The sequence below is a fragment of the Lepidochelys kempii genome, chromosome 3 (genome assembly GCF_965140285.1).
Source record: "Lepidochelys kempii isolate rLepKem1 chromosome 3, rLepKem1.hap1, whole genome shotgun sequence".
Taxonomy (NCBI): Eukaryota; Metazoa; Chordata; order Testudines; family Cheloniidae; genus Lepidochelys; species Lepidochelys kempii.
Genome location: NC_136382.1, coordinates 106,882,705 through 106,895,443, shown reverse-complemented (window position 1 = coordinate 106,895,443; position 12,739 = coordinate 106,882,705). Strand labels below are relative to the sequence as shown.

General features: G+C 39.0%; 1 protein-coding gene across 7 annotated transcripts in view; it reads left to right on the top strand.

Annotated features, from left to right (window-relative positions):
- NHSL1 (NHS like 1) overlaps positions 1–12,739 on the top strand; it is a 262,680-nt gene that overhangs the window by 91,265 nt on the left and 158,676 nt on the right. For 2 of the 7 annotated variants that reach the window (XM_073337455.2, XM_073337453.2), the window contains exon 1: positions 11,429–12,204. The exons of the other annotated variants lie outside the window; for them this stretch is intronic. In XM_073337455.2, coding sequence (XP_073193556.2) covers positions 12,003–12,204 — 202 coding nt within the window. In that variant the 5' untranslated portion in view covers positions 11,429–12,002. Of the gene's footprint in view, positions 1–11,428; positions 12,205–12,739 lie in introns of those variants that run through there. 7 annotated transcript variants of the gene reach the window in all.

The following is a 12,739-nucleotide window of genomic DNA, read 5'->3' as shown; positions in this document are numbered from 1 at the left end:
AGCATGAGACACAAAAGGGACTTAAAAGACTTCGGAGGAGGAAGAGCTGACACCACAGAGCATGGTATTATCTGTATTCCAAAGATGGCAGAGAAAGTAAATCTATCTTCCACTTGTGTTTTTCAGAGCGAAAAGTACTGCATGCTAAAGAAATCTAAGCTCTGCTCTGAGCTGCCTTGCTAAGATGTTTAACTTGGTGGATTTAGCACAAGTAGTAATTGGAGAGCAAAGAGATGTTTGAGATCAAGCAGGGAGTTCCCATTAATAAATTGTCACTATTATTACCAATAAATACATTATAAACACATTGCTCACTTGTCAGTTTGTTCCTCCAGCCGGGTAGGTTGGTTGTGTCACAAGCATCTGCTAAATAGCATAGTACGTGGTTGTATAATAAGCATACATTTACGCATTACTCCTATAATTTTATATTTACTCATGTACGTATATTTATATACAATATATGAAAACATCTGTATGGCGTTTATTTCAAGTGTTGCTAGATACCAAACATTTCACTAACTCTTCCATCAGTTTGTACAGTTGAACTTAGGTTAAATAAGGCAGCCTGACTTTACAGGCAAACAGGCTGTGGAAATGGTATCAGTGACATTTTAATTTAAATGTCTTTCCAGTTTCTCAATAAAAATCCAACTTTTAAAATAATATATATATATAGGCTATTCTTTTTTTCTTTGAATGTTCTTTTATGTAAATGAGTACAAGGATGATAAATGCAAAATCCTGCTATGTCTGCCAGAACTTACATTTTGTAAGCACAAGGGAATACAGTAAAAAGCAAAGTCTATTACCATTGTGTCTTGCCAAAGATTCAAAATCTTTTAAAAGTCTTGATGCTGGTATTCCTCAGTCTGTAAAGCATTTATTCATAAGTGGTACACTCAAATTTCTGAAGTCCATTAATTTGTCATCAAAACGGCTTTTGGTTTCTAGGGCTGTGTGATCCCTTAGTCCCCGATCTGGCAATTGATCGTGTATGGTCACAGCAATTCACCTATGTGCTGTCAGTTGCATGATCAGGGGTCTAAGTGACCAATGAGAAAAAGTGTAGAAATGTTTGTCTGCGAGAAGCCAAAAAGTCCTCTTAGTGAGGGCTATCCAAGAGAACTAGCCTGAGATCTAGTAGAAAATTTTCATTCTGTTCTAACATGCATGTTTTCTTAGTGTTTATAGCTAAAGTTTTCTTAATCCTTAGTCAGTGTCCTTTTACAAAGGTGTTGCAGGTCATGTAGAAGGCCATAGTGCAGGTGCTATTTGGTATTGCTGTTGAGTTGGGATTGATTGACATTTCCAGGAACATATGAAGAGGAAATTTAATCTCTGTAGATACTTTTTGTCAGGATGGTTTTTAAGGCCAAAATCTAATCATGTACAGTTCTCTCTAGAGATGAAGGAAGAGGTCAAGATGGACATTAAACCAGTAGTTTATGTTCTTTGTGTATAAGTGGAGCATTTTCCACAGAAGGAGTGCAGCGTTAAAAATTATTATCAAGCTATAATAAACTGGTTGAAATAGCAATGTTGGGTTTTTAGTTGTATAAGAAACACATTTTTGAAATTCAGGAAATGTCTACTTTCTAAAGCACTCATTTGTTTCAATTTTTTCTTTCTCCCTTGCTGTCTCTAATTTGTTTTGGAAGTTACTCTCTCTTGGGAGAAGCTCATTCTTAATAATTTAGTATTTAGTGAGACAAATATAAGCCAGTGTATATTTGTAATTTCTGTAATATATGATCCCTGCCCGCTTTCTTCCACCCACACATTTCATTAGTTAAAATGATTCATTGATAGGATGATGAACTGTCTTTATCAGTGAAAACAAGAATCCATTTGTGGTGCTAATGAGGAGAGATTGCAAATCCCCAATTGGTTTTCCGCTTTGTGCAGAGTGGCATCAGATGGCATCTTGTTCCCACTGATGATGGGTTAAATAATCTAAAAATTGTCACATCCTAATCTGGACGGCCAGTGCTTCTTTTATCTGTCTGTGGTTTGACAGCAACATCTTGCTGTCCTGCATGGATATCCTTGACTTGTCCCATGCTCATCTTTACTTAGAATAATGCTACCTCTTCCACCTCCACTACCAGTACCACTTCCCTTCCTTAGTCTTACTTTTTTGGCAGGTGGTCATCAGGTACTCCCATGACTCTTCAAAGGTTGTATAGATTGTCTGCTTCATCTACTCCAGTCCAGACCACTTTTCTGGCATTATATCTGCACTCCCAGTCCTAGTTCCAACAGGCGAAAAAGGTTATTTCGACATTTCAGAGTTGCAAAAAGGAACTTCGTGTTGTTTTAGGTCCAAGTATGGAAGAAGGAATGAGTATGTATGTGGATGAGTAGGTGTGGAGATTCTTTTGGTTTATCAGTGTTGGTACACCCACCCCCATTGCATGCATGTAGATTCACATTTGTCATCTATTCATTATTTAAAATATATTTTTTTCTTTGTGTATTTTTAACAAGGCTGTCTCACAGGACTGGTGAGGACTGCCCCATCATTTTAATTTTGGGTTACAGTAATGGAGGACAGTACATTATGTATGAAATCTACACCCTCTTCTTCACCGTCTGTACATGTCAGCAACATTCCTCATACTCGTTCTCCACCAAGAGTTTCTGTAACCTAGAGTCTCTTGCGAGGTTGAGGTGAGATTACAGCATTCCTCTAGGTGTGGCATGTTTTGGTTTCATTTGGGAAGGCATGGCTGTTTTTGAAATCTGCACAGAATTGCAACACTCCCTATAGATTTGCAGAGCATTAGATTACAGAACACGTGTGTTCTTCAAAAACTTTTACAGTGTGATTTTTTTTCTCCCTTCCTTCTAGCCCCCTGAAATTGACAAATGCAGAGCCAGAGGTGTTATGATAAAAGAAAAGCTATAAGTTCAAAATTAATGCACAAGCTCGCTGTGTCATGGAAAGGAATATTTTAAGTCTGATTTGCATAAGATATATGGGTATAACTCCATTAAAAACATTGTGAAAGAATTTGGCAGCCTTCAGCAAGGTAGTTGTGAAATGTATGTGTTGTAAAGAAAGTTTTCAGGACTCTGAGATCAATAGGTGTATTTAAGACCAGCCTATAGTTCTGTGTACAGGCGCTGAGTTTCTGATTTCCCCAGGGGTGCTCGACCCTTGCTCCGCCCCAGGCCCCGCCCCGGCCCCGCCCCCTTCCACCAAGGCCCCACTTTGCTCCACCTCTTTCCTTCCCTCCTCACCTTCTTCCTCCCCCGAGTGCCCTGCCCCTTCCTGCCCCTGCTCGTCCCTCTCCCTGCCACTGAACAGCTGATCAGTGGTGGGTGAGAGATGCCAGGTGGGTGGGTGAGAGATGCCAGGTGGGTGGGGGAGGGAGGGAGGAACTGATCAGCAGGGCCCGCTAGTGAGCCAGCCCCGGAGCACCCACTGAGTTGGTGCCTATGGTTCTGTGAAGGGAAATCACTATTTAAATACTCTGTTGTCTACAACTGGCGGTCCTTCTTTTATTCAGGTGTGCAGGTTTCATTTTTCCCTTTTTTGTCTGTGGAACATGTTAACCATCTTTTTGCTGACAGCGTAATTTCAACCTATTTCCTAACTTACGTATATGCACATACGTACACTCATGAGAAACTGGGGGAAGATTGAGACTTACTTAGTATCTTCTGGAGGAAAAAAATAATAAGCGAGCAAGTATATATATCACTGGAGCGACCTAATGAAAACAGAGAATATAATATAGGAGCATGGTGCCGAGATGGAAGTGGGATAAACCGCTAAACAGTCTAAACACACACTTGCCATGCATGTATTTCAAATGCTGAGCGTGTTTTGGTGCTTGTAGTGTGATGAGCATATTGTTGGGTACAGATGTCACAAAGCCTGAGAAAGAACTGAATGTTCCTTTTTAAAGAAATTCATATTCTGCTGTAGGTGTTAGCTGTCAATTTTTATTTTAATTATTAGCATTTAATTATCAAGACTCCAGTGCCTAATGTTATTCAGTAAATTGCATATTTTGCAAACCCCAAGAATGCATAAAGTAAAAAAATAGAATTTTTCTGCTGATCTTTAAAATTAAGTAGGAAAAGTTTTATGGACCTAACAAGAGGATGAGGATTGGGGATCGTTCAGAAGAATGTGAGTTTCCCAACCAATTACATCTTCCCTCCTCTCTTGCTCCAGCTGCTCCTGCTTCTCCCAGTTTTACCATCATTGTTCCACTTGTTTTCTTTTCTACCAAGAGAAGCCTTCAGGCCTAGTGTTTGTTTATATTAAACTACCAGCAGAGGGTGCTGCTTATTCAATATAGTCAGCATCTTTCCTATCTCTTTCCTCTCCCAAGTGAACAGACATATCACTCCACAATTTCCCTAGTGCCTACTGAATCTTAGAAGTGAGAAATGGAAAATATTTATTAGGCCATGTAGTCTACTTCCCTGCCAGCATGGGACTGTTCTGTTTTGTGTATTTACTAGTGTACAGTTTAGTTTTAAACATCCACAGCAATAGGGCTGCCAACACTAATTGGACATGCTGTCAAGACATTTTTCTTGGCCTCACCAGGTCAACTGAATCTTGAGTTTGTGATATATCACTGCAATATGTTACCGATCTCATGCTGGACACAAGTGTATATGCAGGTAATAAAAATATTTTGGCTCACCTGTTAAGAAACTGGTAACCTTTTCAACATGTACTAAACTTAAAACACAGCAGTATCTAGTAAACTGTGGTATAATTTAACTCAGAACGATCCAAGTTCTATAGAAGGAGAGACCGTGCTATTTGACTGTGTTTTCTTTGCCAGGTGCTCAATGCAGCTAAAAAAATTAAAGGAGACCAAAAGGAAACTGGAAGTAAGTTAGGTTTAAAAAAAAAAATTACAAAAATATACACATCTTCCTTGGAAGGAGAGAGCGTGTCTAGAAGCAGTTGATGGTTTGACTCTGAGAACTCCTTCTCTGAGCTGGAACAAAAATTTCAATTATGAGTGTTTGAGAAAGTGAGGGGCAGTGTGGACAGGCTCTGTTCAAGCTTAATGGTCCACCTTGCTTCTGACCTGCAGCGATCTCAGTATTTCCGTTTTAGACCTCTCAGACAATTTTTTCATGTCTGCTGGAATGATATGGGGAAGCGTATGTGATGTGGTCAAATGGCAGGATATCCCTTCTTTTCAGATATGGCCTGAAGCAGGAGTTGAACCTGGGTTTCTCCAGGTAAATGTATAACAGTCACCCACATCTGTTAACCAAAGAATCCAAGAAGCTGATGTATTTAGATACCCCTGAGCTCAATTGACTTTTGCATAGCAGAAAAATACTTAGATTCTAGAAACAGAGAACTGGCTGCCAAAATGTCTTTTTGAAGTATTTTTTTGTTGTCTGGTTCTGCTAAACTTTTCCCATCTTCTAGTTATAATGACTACTTAGAATCCTCTTTTTGTGTGTTTAAAAAAAATAGTCTTTTTTACAATAAAAATTATGCTCTCATTATCTTCCATTGATATGGGAAAATTTAAATAAAATCCTCTTCATCCTACAGTGATCAATCCGAAGAGTGCACCAGCTTCTGAGATTCCGTGGTCAATAGATATGAAAAAAAAATCATTTTTCTCTTTCTAAACCAAGTAACTATTTGTGCTAGCCAAGTTTAGTTTTGGAAAGAGAGAGGCTACTTATGGTTACAAGTTTCTTTGATGTTTTGCCTGTGAAGAAGATTTCTGTGTTATGAAGCCACAACCACACCCAATTTAGAAGCTCTTCTGTGGAAACTGGTACAGCAACTCAGATTGCTGTGGAAGCTTCTTAGATGTGGGACCTTCCTACAGGATTGTGGGACTATTGGCTGGAGAAGAATCATGTCTGAGTTTAAAAAAAACATTAAAATAAATGAGATTCAGTTTTATTTTCTTACTGGGATAATAAGAGGGTTCACATGAGCTTGTTGCTAAAGACAGGATGATCGCTCTCCAGACCTTCTAGTATGATGCTGCATGATCTCGCATCCGTTCAGTTCTATTGTTCTGTAGTAGTAATGTCTTTTTGTTCTCGTGCTCTATGGAAATTTTCAGAAAATTCTTCTGTAGACAGAAGATGCCATTTTTAAAAAAAATGTTGGGCTCTTTTGCCATACACTATCATTTTTTCTCTTTTTATAAACACAATCCAGAATTCTCCACTGTTAGCTTTGGGTTTGATGCTGGTACAGTACACCAAGCATGCTGTCTTTTGTGCCGTTTCAATTCATGTTGGTATAGAAGTAGAGAGATGTGAATTGTTCCATGGAGCCACCTTGTGGCTCACCTGCTGATCATTATATCAGGGTACACAAGGCTTAAAGACAGCTTTAGACACTGATTCCAACAACATGACTTCAGTTATTCAGAGCACAGATGTTTATAAGCTTCTTGATCTGTGAGTAAAGTCAAATACCTTCGTGATGTGAAGGAATCCATAGTGCAATGTCTGAGATTATAAACACACCAGTCTTTATGCACTCAACAGGAGCTCACATACAGTCCTGTAGGCAAAAGGCAATGCCTTCTCCAAAGCTTGGTCTACACTTAAGTTTTGCCTACATAGCTATGTCAGTTAGGAGTGTGAAAATTTCACACCCCTAAATGGCATAGCTATGCCAGCAAAAGCCTCAGTGCAGATGTAGCCAAAGGAACTCTCTTGCCACTGATAGAGCTGTATCGGCAACCCTTTCTAGTCTAGACAAGGCCTGAGACTTCACATCTAGAATGCTCTCTCCCTCGGCATATACTAAAATGTCTCAATACTTTAAGTGTTTCTCTTGTGGTCAGTGATTGCTTAATTCATTTTTATGTTGGGGGGTGGATTACTGAGGGATTTTGGTTTGTATTAATTCTGGAATTTATTAGGCTAAGCTGACTTTTTTTTTTTTTTAATAAGGAATATTTCTTATTTTTGTTGGGTCACTCTCTAAAAGATTATTTTATTTTTTATTTTGGTGCCAAGCAGTTCTATATGAAGATTTTGTTTAAAGATGACAATGGCATTTGGCTCACATCTCCCTTTAAAATAAAGTTCATTTTACTTTCTTGTTGTTGATGTTTTTATAAAAACTTCAGATTTAATGAGCCTGGTTCTACTTTCACACCAATGTAAATCAGAAGTAACTCAGTCGACTCGAATGGAGTTGTGCTGAAGTCAAACTGGTGTAAATAAGAGGAGAATGAAGCCCAATCTGTTCCAGAAATAAAACTCCTCAAACCTGCCCACTGATAGTGTGGAATATATTAGCTCTGTAAATCATGGGCTGCAAACATGCTTAAAGTCCCAGCTTGTCAGCAACGATGTATGATGCTGTGTATGAAAATGCTGTAGAGTTGGGTGATTCTGCCTGCCTTCTCCCATTGTTGTGTTCAAACAAGGTATGAAATGCCTGTCTGTGCCAATCAGTATATTAATTCGTTACAAGGTTAGCGGACAGAGGGAAGGTGACACATGTCTACATGTGAAGATCCACAAGCCCAAGGCTGGATTTATTGTGGATGGAGAGCTTGGATTTTAATATTGCTGCAGGCTTACTTTTGTGTAGGCCTGACGGATTTGAAGTGTGTGTGGGACACACAGTAGTATTTCAATTAAAAAAATAACAAATTTTGGGATACTTATCTTTGATAATACATTTTTTCCATTTCCCAATTAAACAAACACCCTCCCCTGGCTAGATCTTCACTAACAAAATATAAAAAAACAAAATTATTCTTTGCAATTAGACTGTAGTGGTCTTTAGAAGGACATAGGCTGTTAATGTCTGTTTATGTCTGTTAATTTGTTCCATTATATCTTTGCTTCCTGCTCTGAGAGCAATGGAGGGCAGCTGCATGGCCTGGTAAATAGGTTGCTGGACAGGGAGTCAGGAGACGTGGGTTCTGTTCTCACCTCTGTAACTTACCTGCTGTCTGATTAGGGGCAAATAACTTCATCTCTGGCTCTTTTTCCCCCTCACCCTTTGTCTGCTTAGATTGTAAACTCTTTGGGAGAGGGATTGCTGCTTGCTATGTGTTTGGGTACAGTGCGTAACACAGTAGGGCTGCAATTTTTGGGGGGACCTCTAGGCCCTATTGCAATAAAAACAATTAAGTTTTCTATGGCATTATTGCTGCAAATAATATGGGACTCTGGGTTATGGTATTATAAGGCTTGTGATCTTTCCAGGCAGTTTTATACTGTGCCTGTCCAAGTAGATCAATGTGCCTTTACACGGTATTCAGTAACAGTTCTGAAAGGCGAGCAGACTCATGAGCTTTTTGTGTCAGTTATAGCCACTGAATTTCTTACTTGCCTTCAAATGATTTTCATGGCTGGAGATCATCAGTCACACTGTGTGAGGTGGCTGCAGATAACAGGTTTGGAATTGTCTGAATGATTTTCTCATAGATTCTGAGCAAGTATGGGTGATATTCATTTTCGATGACTGTCTTATGTTCTCAGGTGGCGGTCTGTTTATAGATGCATTGTGAAAGGCTGAGTACAAACAAGACAGTTCAAGGAGCTTTTGATTTTATTTAATCTGAATGCCTTTGTGGCTGTCTAACAATGATTTTCTTTAATACTTAGAGAGAGAGATTGTCCAGGAGGCTCCTTGCTCTTGGGCAAAGTGTTTACTCACCATGATCAGTAAGTTCTGTAGGGAGCAATACTTGTGAATCATGTTGGATAATGTCTAGCCAAATCATCAGAAATTAAATTATAGGAAATGTAGGGATTAAAGTAGCATGTGAATGGTGCCAGTAACCACAGACCAACCAAAAACAGAGCAAGTCTGAGTTTTGTACTAAACTGAAACTTTTTTTCCTTGCAACAAATCTTTTAGTTTGTTGGCCTTAGGGAAAAGTCAGTGGCTTCAAGCCATTTGCATTTGCTTACTTAAGAACTTTTAGGGGAGTTCTGTGAAGAATGAACCACAGTAGGTAGTGGGAGTTCTGAAGGTGTGTGAGTATCATAAAGTATACTGTGTTTTATCTCTAACCGTAAACGTGGAACATGTTTTTTTCTGTTAGCTTTTCCCTCGATCCCACCTAGCTTCCTCTGGGTTTCTAAGAACTACTCCCTCTGCTGTGATTCATGGATCTAGCCAGAGTGTAATTGTGTTAAGACGTGAAAAATAAAGTCTTCATTTTAACCCACTTAATCCTGAAACCTAAAAGCTCATTTGCATGTGTAACAGATAGCAAGGAAGAAAAATTGTAGGATTGGAAATTAATATAATTGAATAGAAGTTAATAGAATTGTGCCCTTATTTTTCTTACACTGGTCTATAAAAGCCATTTATCTTATCAGATACATTTCCCATTTAAAGTATGTCAGATGTGAACATTTTCCATCTCCCTTGCAATATACATGAGGCATTTGTTTGCATCCTGTAATAATGGTCGTATAGTGCCTTTCCATTTTCACTTTGTAAATTAAGTCTAAAATATGTATATGGCAATAACTGAGTGTTGGACTGGTTATATTTTCCATGGAGCAAGCCAGCAAATTAAAGGAGATTGAGAGGAAACAATCCAAAGGTACAAGATAAATTTTCCCCCTTAGAGTTGCTTCCTATTCTATTTGTACAAAAGGACAAAATTAATTGTGATGTGATGACTGGTGCTGAGTTTATAACATTTAATAGTAGTCATAACTGTATGTATTCATCTCTGTATTTTCTTGTTGAATTGTCTGAAACTGTATAGTGAATATAGCAATATTGCCAACTGCAAGTGTTCATAAATCATGAGTCAGGCTCTCAACTCATGATATTGGCTTAAAAATCTTGAGATATTAAAGGTATAAATGTTGGGTTGTTTTTCTTTTCCCTTCTGGCATTTAGGCTTTTAGGGTGCACTTGGATCACATTTTGAATCTTTTTTCCCTTAAACATCAGGGCTAGAAATTTACCTCTTCTTATATGTAATATGAGATTCTCACATAATCCAGTGCCTCCAGGAGTTGGGACTTCAAGAACACCAAATAAAATCGTGAGAGTTAGCAACATTGGAATAGCTTTTTCACTTGTTTAGTTGTAGGAGTGGTGAAAGGCCTCAGTCTGTACGTGCATGTGTGCATTACTTCACAGGGTGATTTAAATTTAAATGCAACCTATTAAATTATTTACAGAAGACAGTTGGCTAACCCATTGTAGTGTGTGGTAGGAGCCAAAGGTCCCTTTAATGTGCCTAGTTGATTCATAGGGTAATCTGATACAGTACTTAGCTCTTTGCTTCCTAGCCAGTAAATTAAACCTTATCCTTTTATTATGAGTCAGAGTACCATAACTTTTGGAAAAGGCAAAGCTTTTTTTGTAATGGTTTCTGAAGGGTATGTGTTAGCAGATTTTACAGGTGTGTGGGAGCGCATCTATGTTCGGTGGAAACCTTTGTGTGTTCTATTATAGTGTAAATCCTAAAAAAAAAAAAAAAAAAACAAAAAACAAACAAATAATATCCCCAACCCCTAGACATTGGCACTTGACAGCTAAAAATAATCTATTTTTGCAGCCAATTTTTTTGCATTAGCATTATTTAAATGATAAGGCAGTAACGCCTACTAATACCAAAGGTGGTTTCTTTTAAGATGCCATATTAGTAGTCTCTCAGTGTGGGTTATATTGTTTGATGGCTTATATTACACAGTATATCATGAGTTTTGGTGCATCTTTGATTGCTAGTTTTAAACTTGTACTCATCTCAGTGTTTTGTCAATCTGCAGTATCACAAAGAATCAGGAAACAGTGTCATGATGCCTGGACTTGGTATATTACCAACTTTTATTCCCTTTCTGCCTTTTTACCTGGCTCTGTCATCCTTTCTTTCTATCCTCCTCTGACTCATTCCCTCCTTTCAACAGGGTCAGTAAACAGAAACCTCATAGTAATGCTTTCAGTTATGTCAGGCTTTTCGAAAAACTAAGTTGAGATGATTTAGTGTTTACACTTTTGGTAATGAAAATAAAAGGTCGCAACAACCAGGGGTGAAAGGCATTCAAAGCTGCAGTCACACCAATGCTGTATTGTTAGCCTGTTCAGTGCAAACCTCTTGCTAGTAGTGTACAGTTTTTGTTTTCATACTTATGAACTCAGACTTTTTTACATCACTTTATTTATTGGCAAGCCCTATGTTCTGTACATTGAATGTTTGTGCAATTTTGGATATCAATAATTTATTCCTTCCTACCTGAGTCTGCACAGTTGCACTTGCGTGTTCCTATTTGTGTGTGCAGAGTTCAGAAGTTTTCATTGCCATTGAGTTCTTGGCTGTGGAAAGGAGGAGTTTGCTGCCTTTGTGGCCATGCCTGTAGGAGAGAGAGCCTATCGTATTTCACTCTAATCCTAAGCGATAGCCACGCAGTCTGTTTTATTGTTAGGAGAATCGTCCTGGAGATCTCTCACTAAGCTTTTCATTAAGGGAAAGCAGGACGGATGGGCTTAGGAATCAGAACGGCAGCACTGTTTTCATGAAGCAGAGACATAAGTACTCTAATTTATATCGTACTCTGACAACTTGTTTGATCTGCGTCTGTTTTCCCACTGTATTGTTTCTGAGAGATAGAACAGACGACTGGATTGCAGGCTCACTCCTGGAAAATTACGTCAGGGAGAAGAGTGGGACTGCAGTTTTGGATGCTGAGTGGAGACTGAAGAAAGCATGCACTTTGGTACTGTACTTGTACACAATACTAATGTGCTTTTCTGAAACTCTTGCAAGGTGCCACTTGCTGTTGTTTTTCTCCCTTTTTTTTATTTGGCAGGTTACAAAGTGCTGTTGGCAAAGCAGCCTCAGGAGAATTGCATTGGCATGGTGACCCAGCTCCGTACTGCTGCTGGTTTAAATGCAGCAAGTGTTTTGACTGCATGAGTTGGAAGAAACCTGGACAGATCTTGTATTTCAAGATTAGCGTTTCAACAACCAACGTGAGGGGGACAGGAGCAACTCCAGAAAGGTCTTCTCTGAAGTTGAGTACTATAGTTGGCTTTAAAGAAAATGAAAAAGGAATGCTCCTCAAGGTCTTTCAGACTCAAACAAAATTCAGGTTCCCTCTCGCGTGCTGTGAGCTGGATAAATTTCTCCTCCTTGTCTAGGCAGACAAAAAGATTGTTTCGCAGTGATGGTGAGCTCACGTCAATATGTAGGCAGGTAGAAGAGGATGATGAGAACTGGACCTACAGAACTCAACACAGAAAAGGTGACCCAGTTTTTGTCCACATTTAATTATGTCCTTGCTTATGTACCATTTCTCCATTAGTTTTTTTCTCCTTCCTGTTGTCTCTCAAAGCTCCTTTTCTTTGACACTTGGGTTCTTGTGAGTAGTGATGCCCACTGGTGCTGTTAAGCCTAGTCTCTTACTAGGGACGATCTCTCCCTTTGGGTCCTACCCTGCTATTTTTAGCGAGCTTGCTTGATCAAAGCTAGCCTAGCTATGCCTACATGTGCTGCAGTTGCACTTTCCAGTTGCAGTGTAGACATACCCCAAGAGGAGTCAGTGTGACTCTCCCAATGCTGTGTTTGAATAAGCAGGGCAGAACTGTCCTGATCTTAGCATGATCTTGTAGCAATGTCCTTGGTGTGGTCACATCATTTCTATGGGAATTTATAGAAATCCAAGTGGAAAAAGCCGTGAACTTCCTTGATTGGGAATGTAACATTTATTTCCATGGTGTGTTAAGTAGATTTTGTTTATGTACATTTACATTTCAGTAGTACATGGGGGCAAGGCTTGT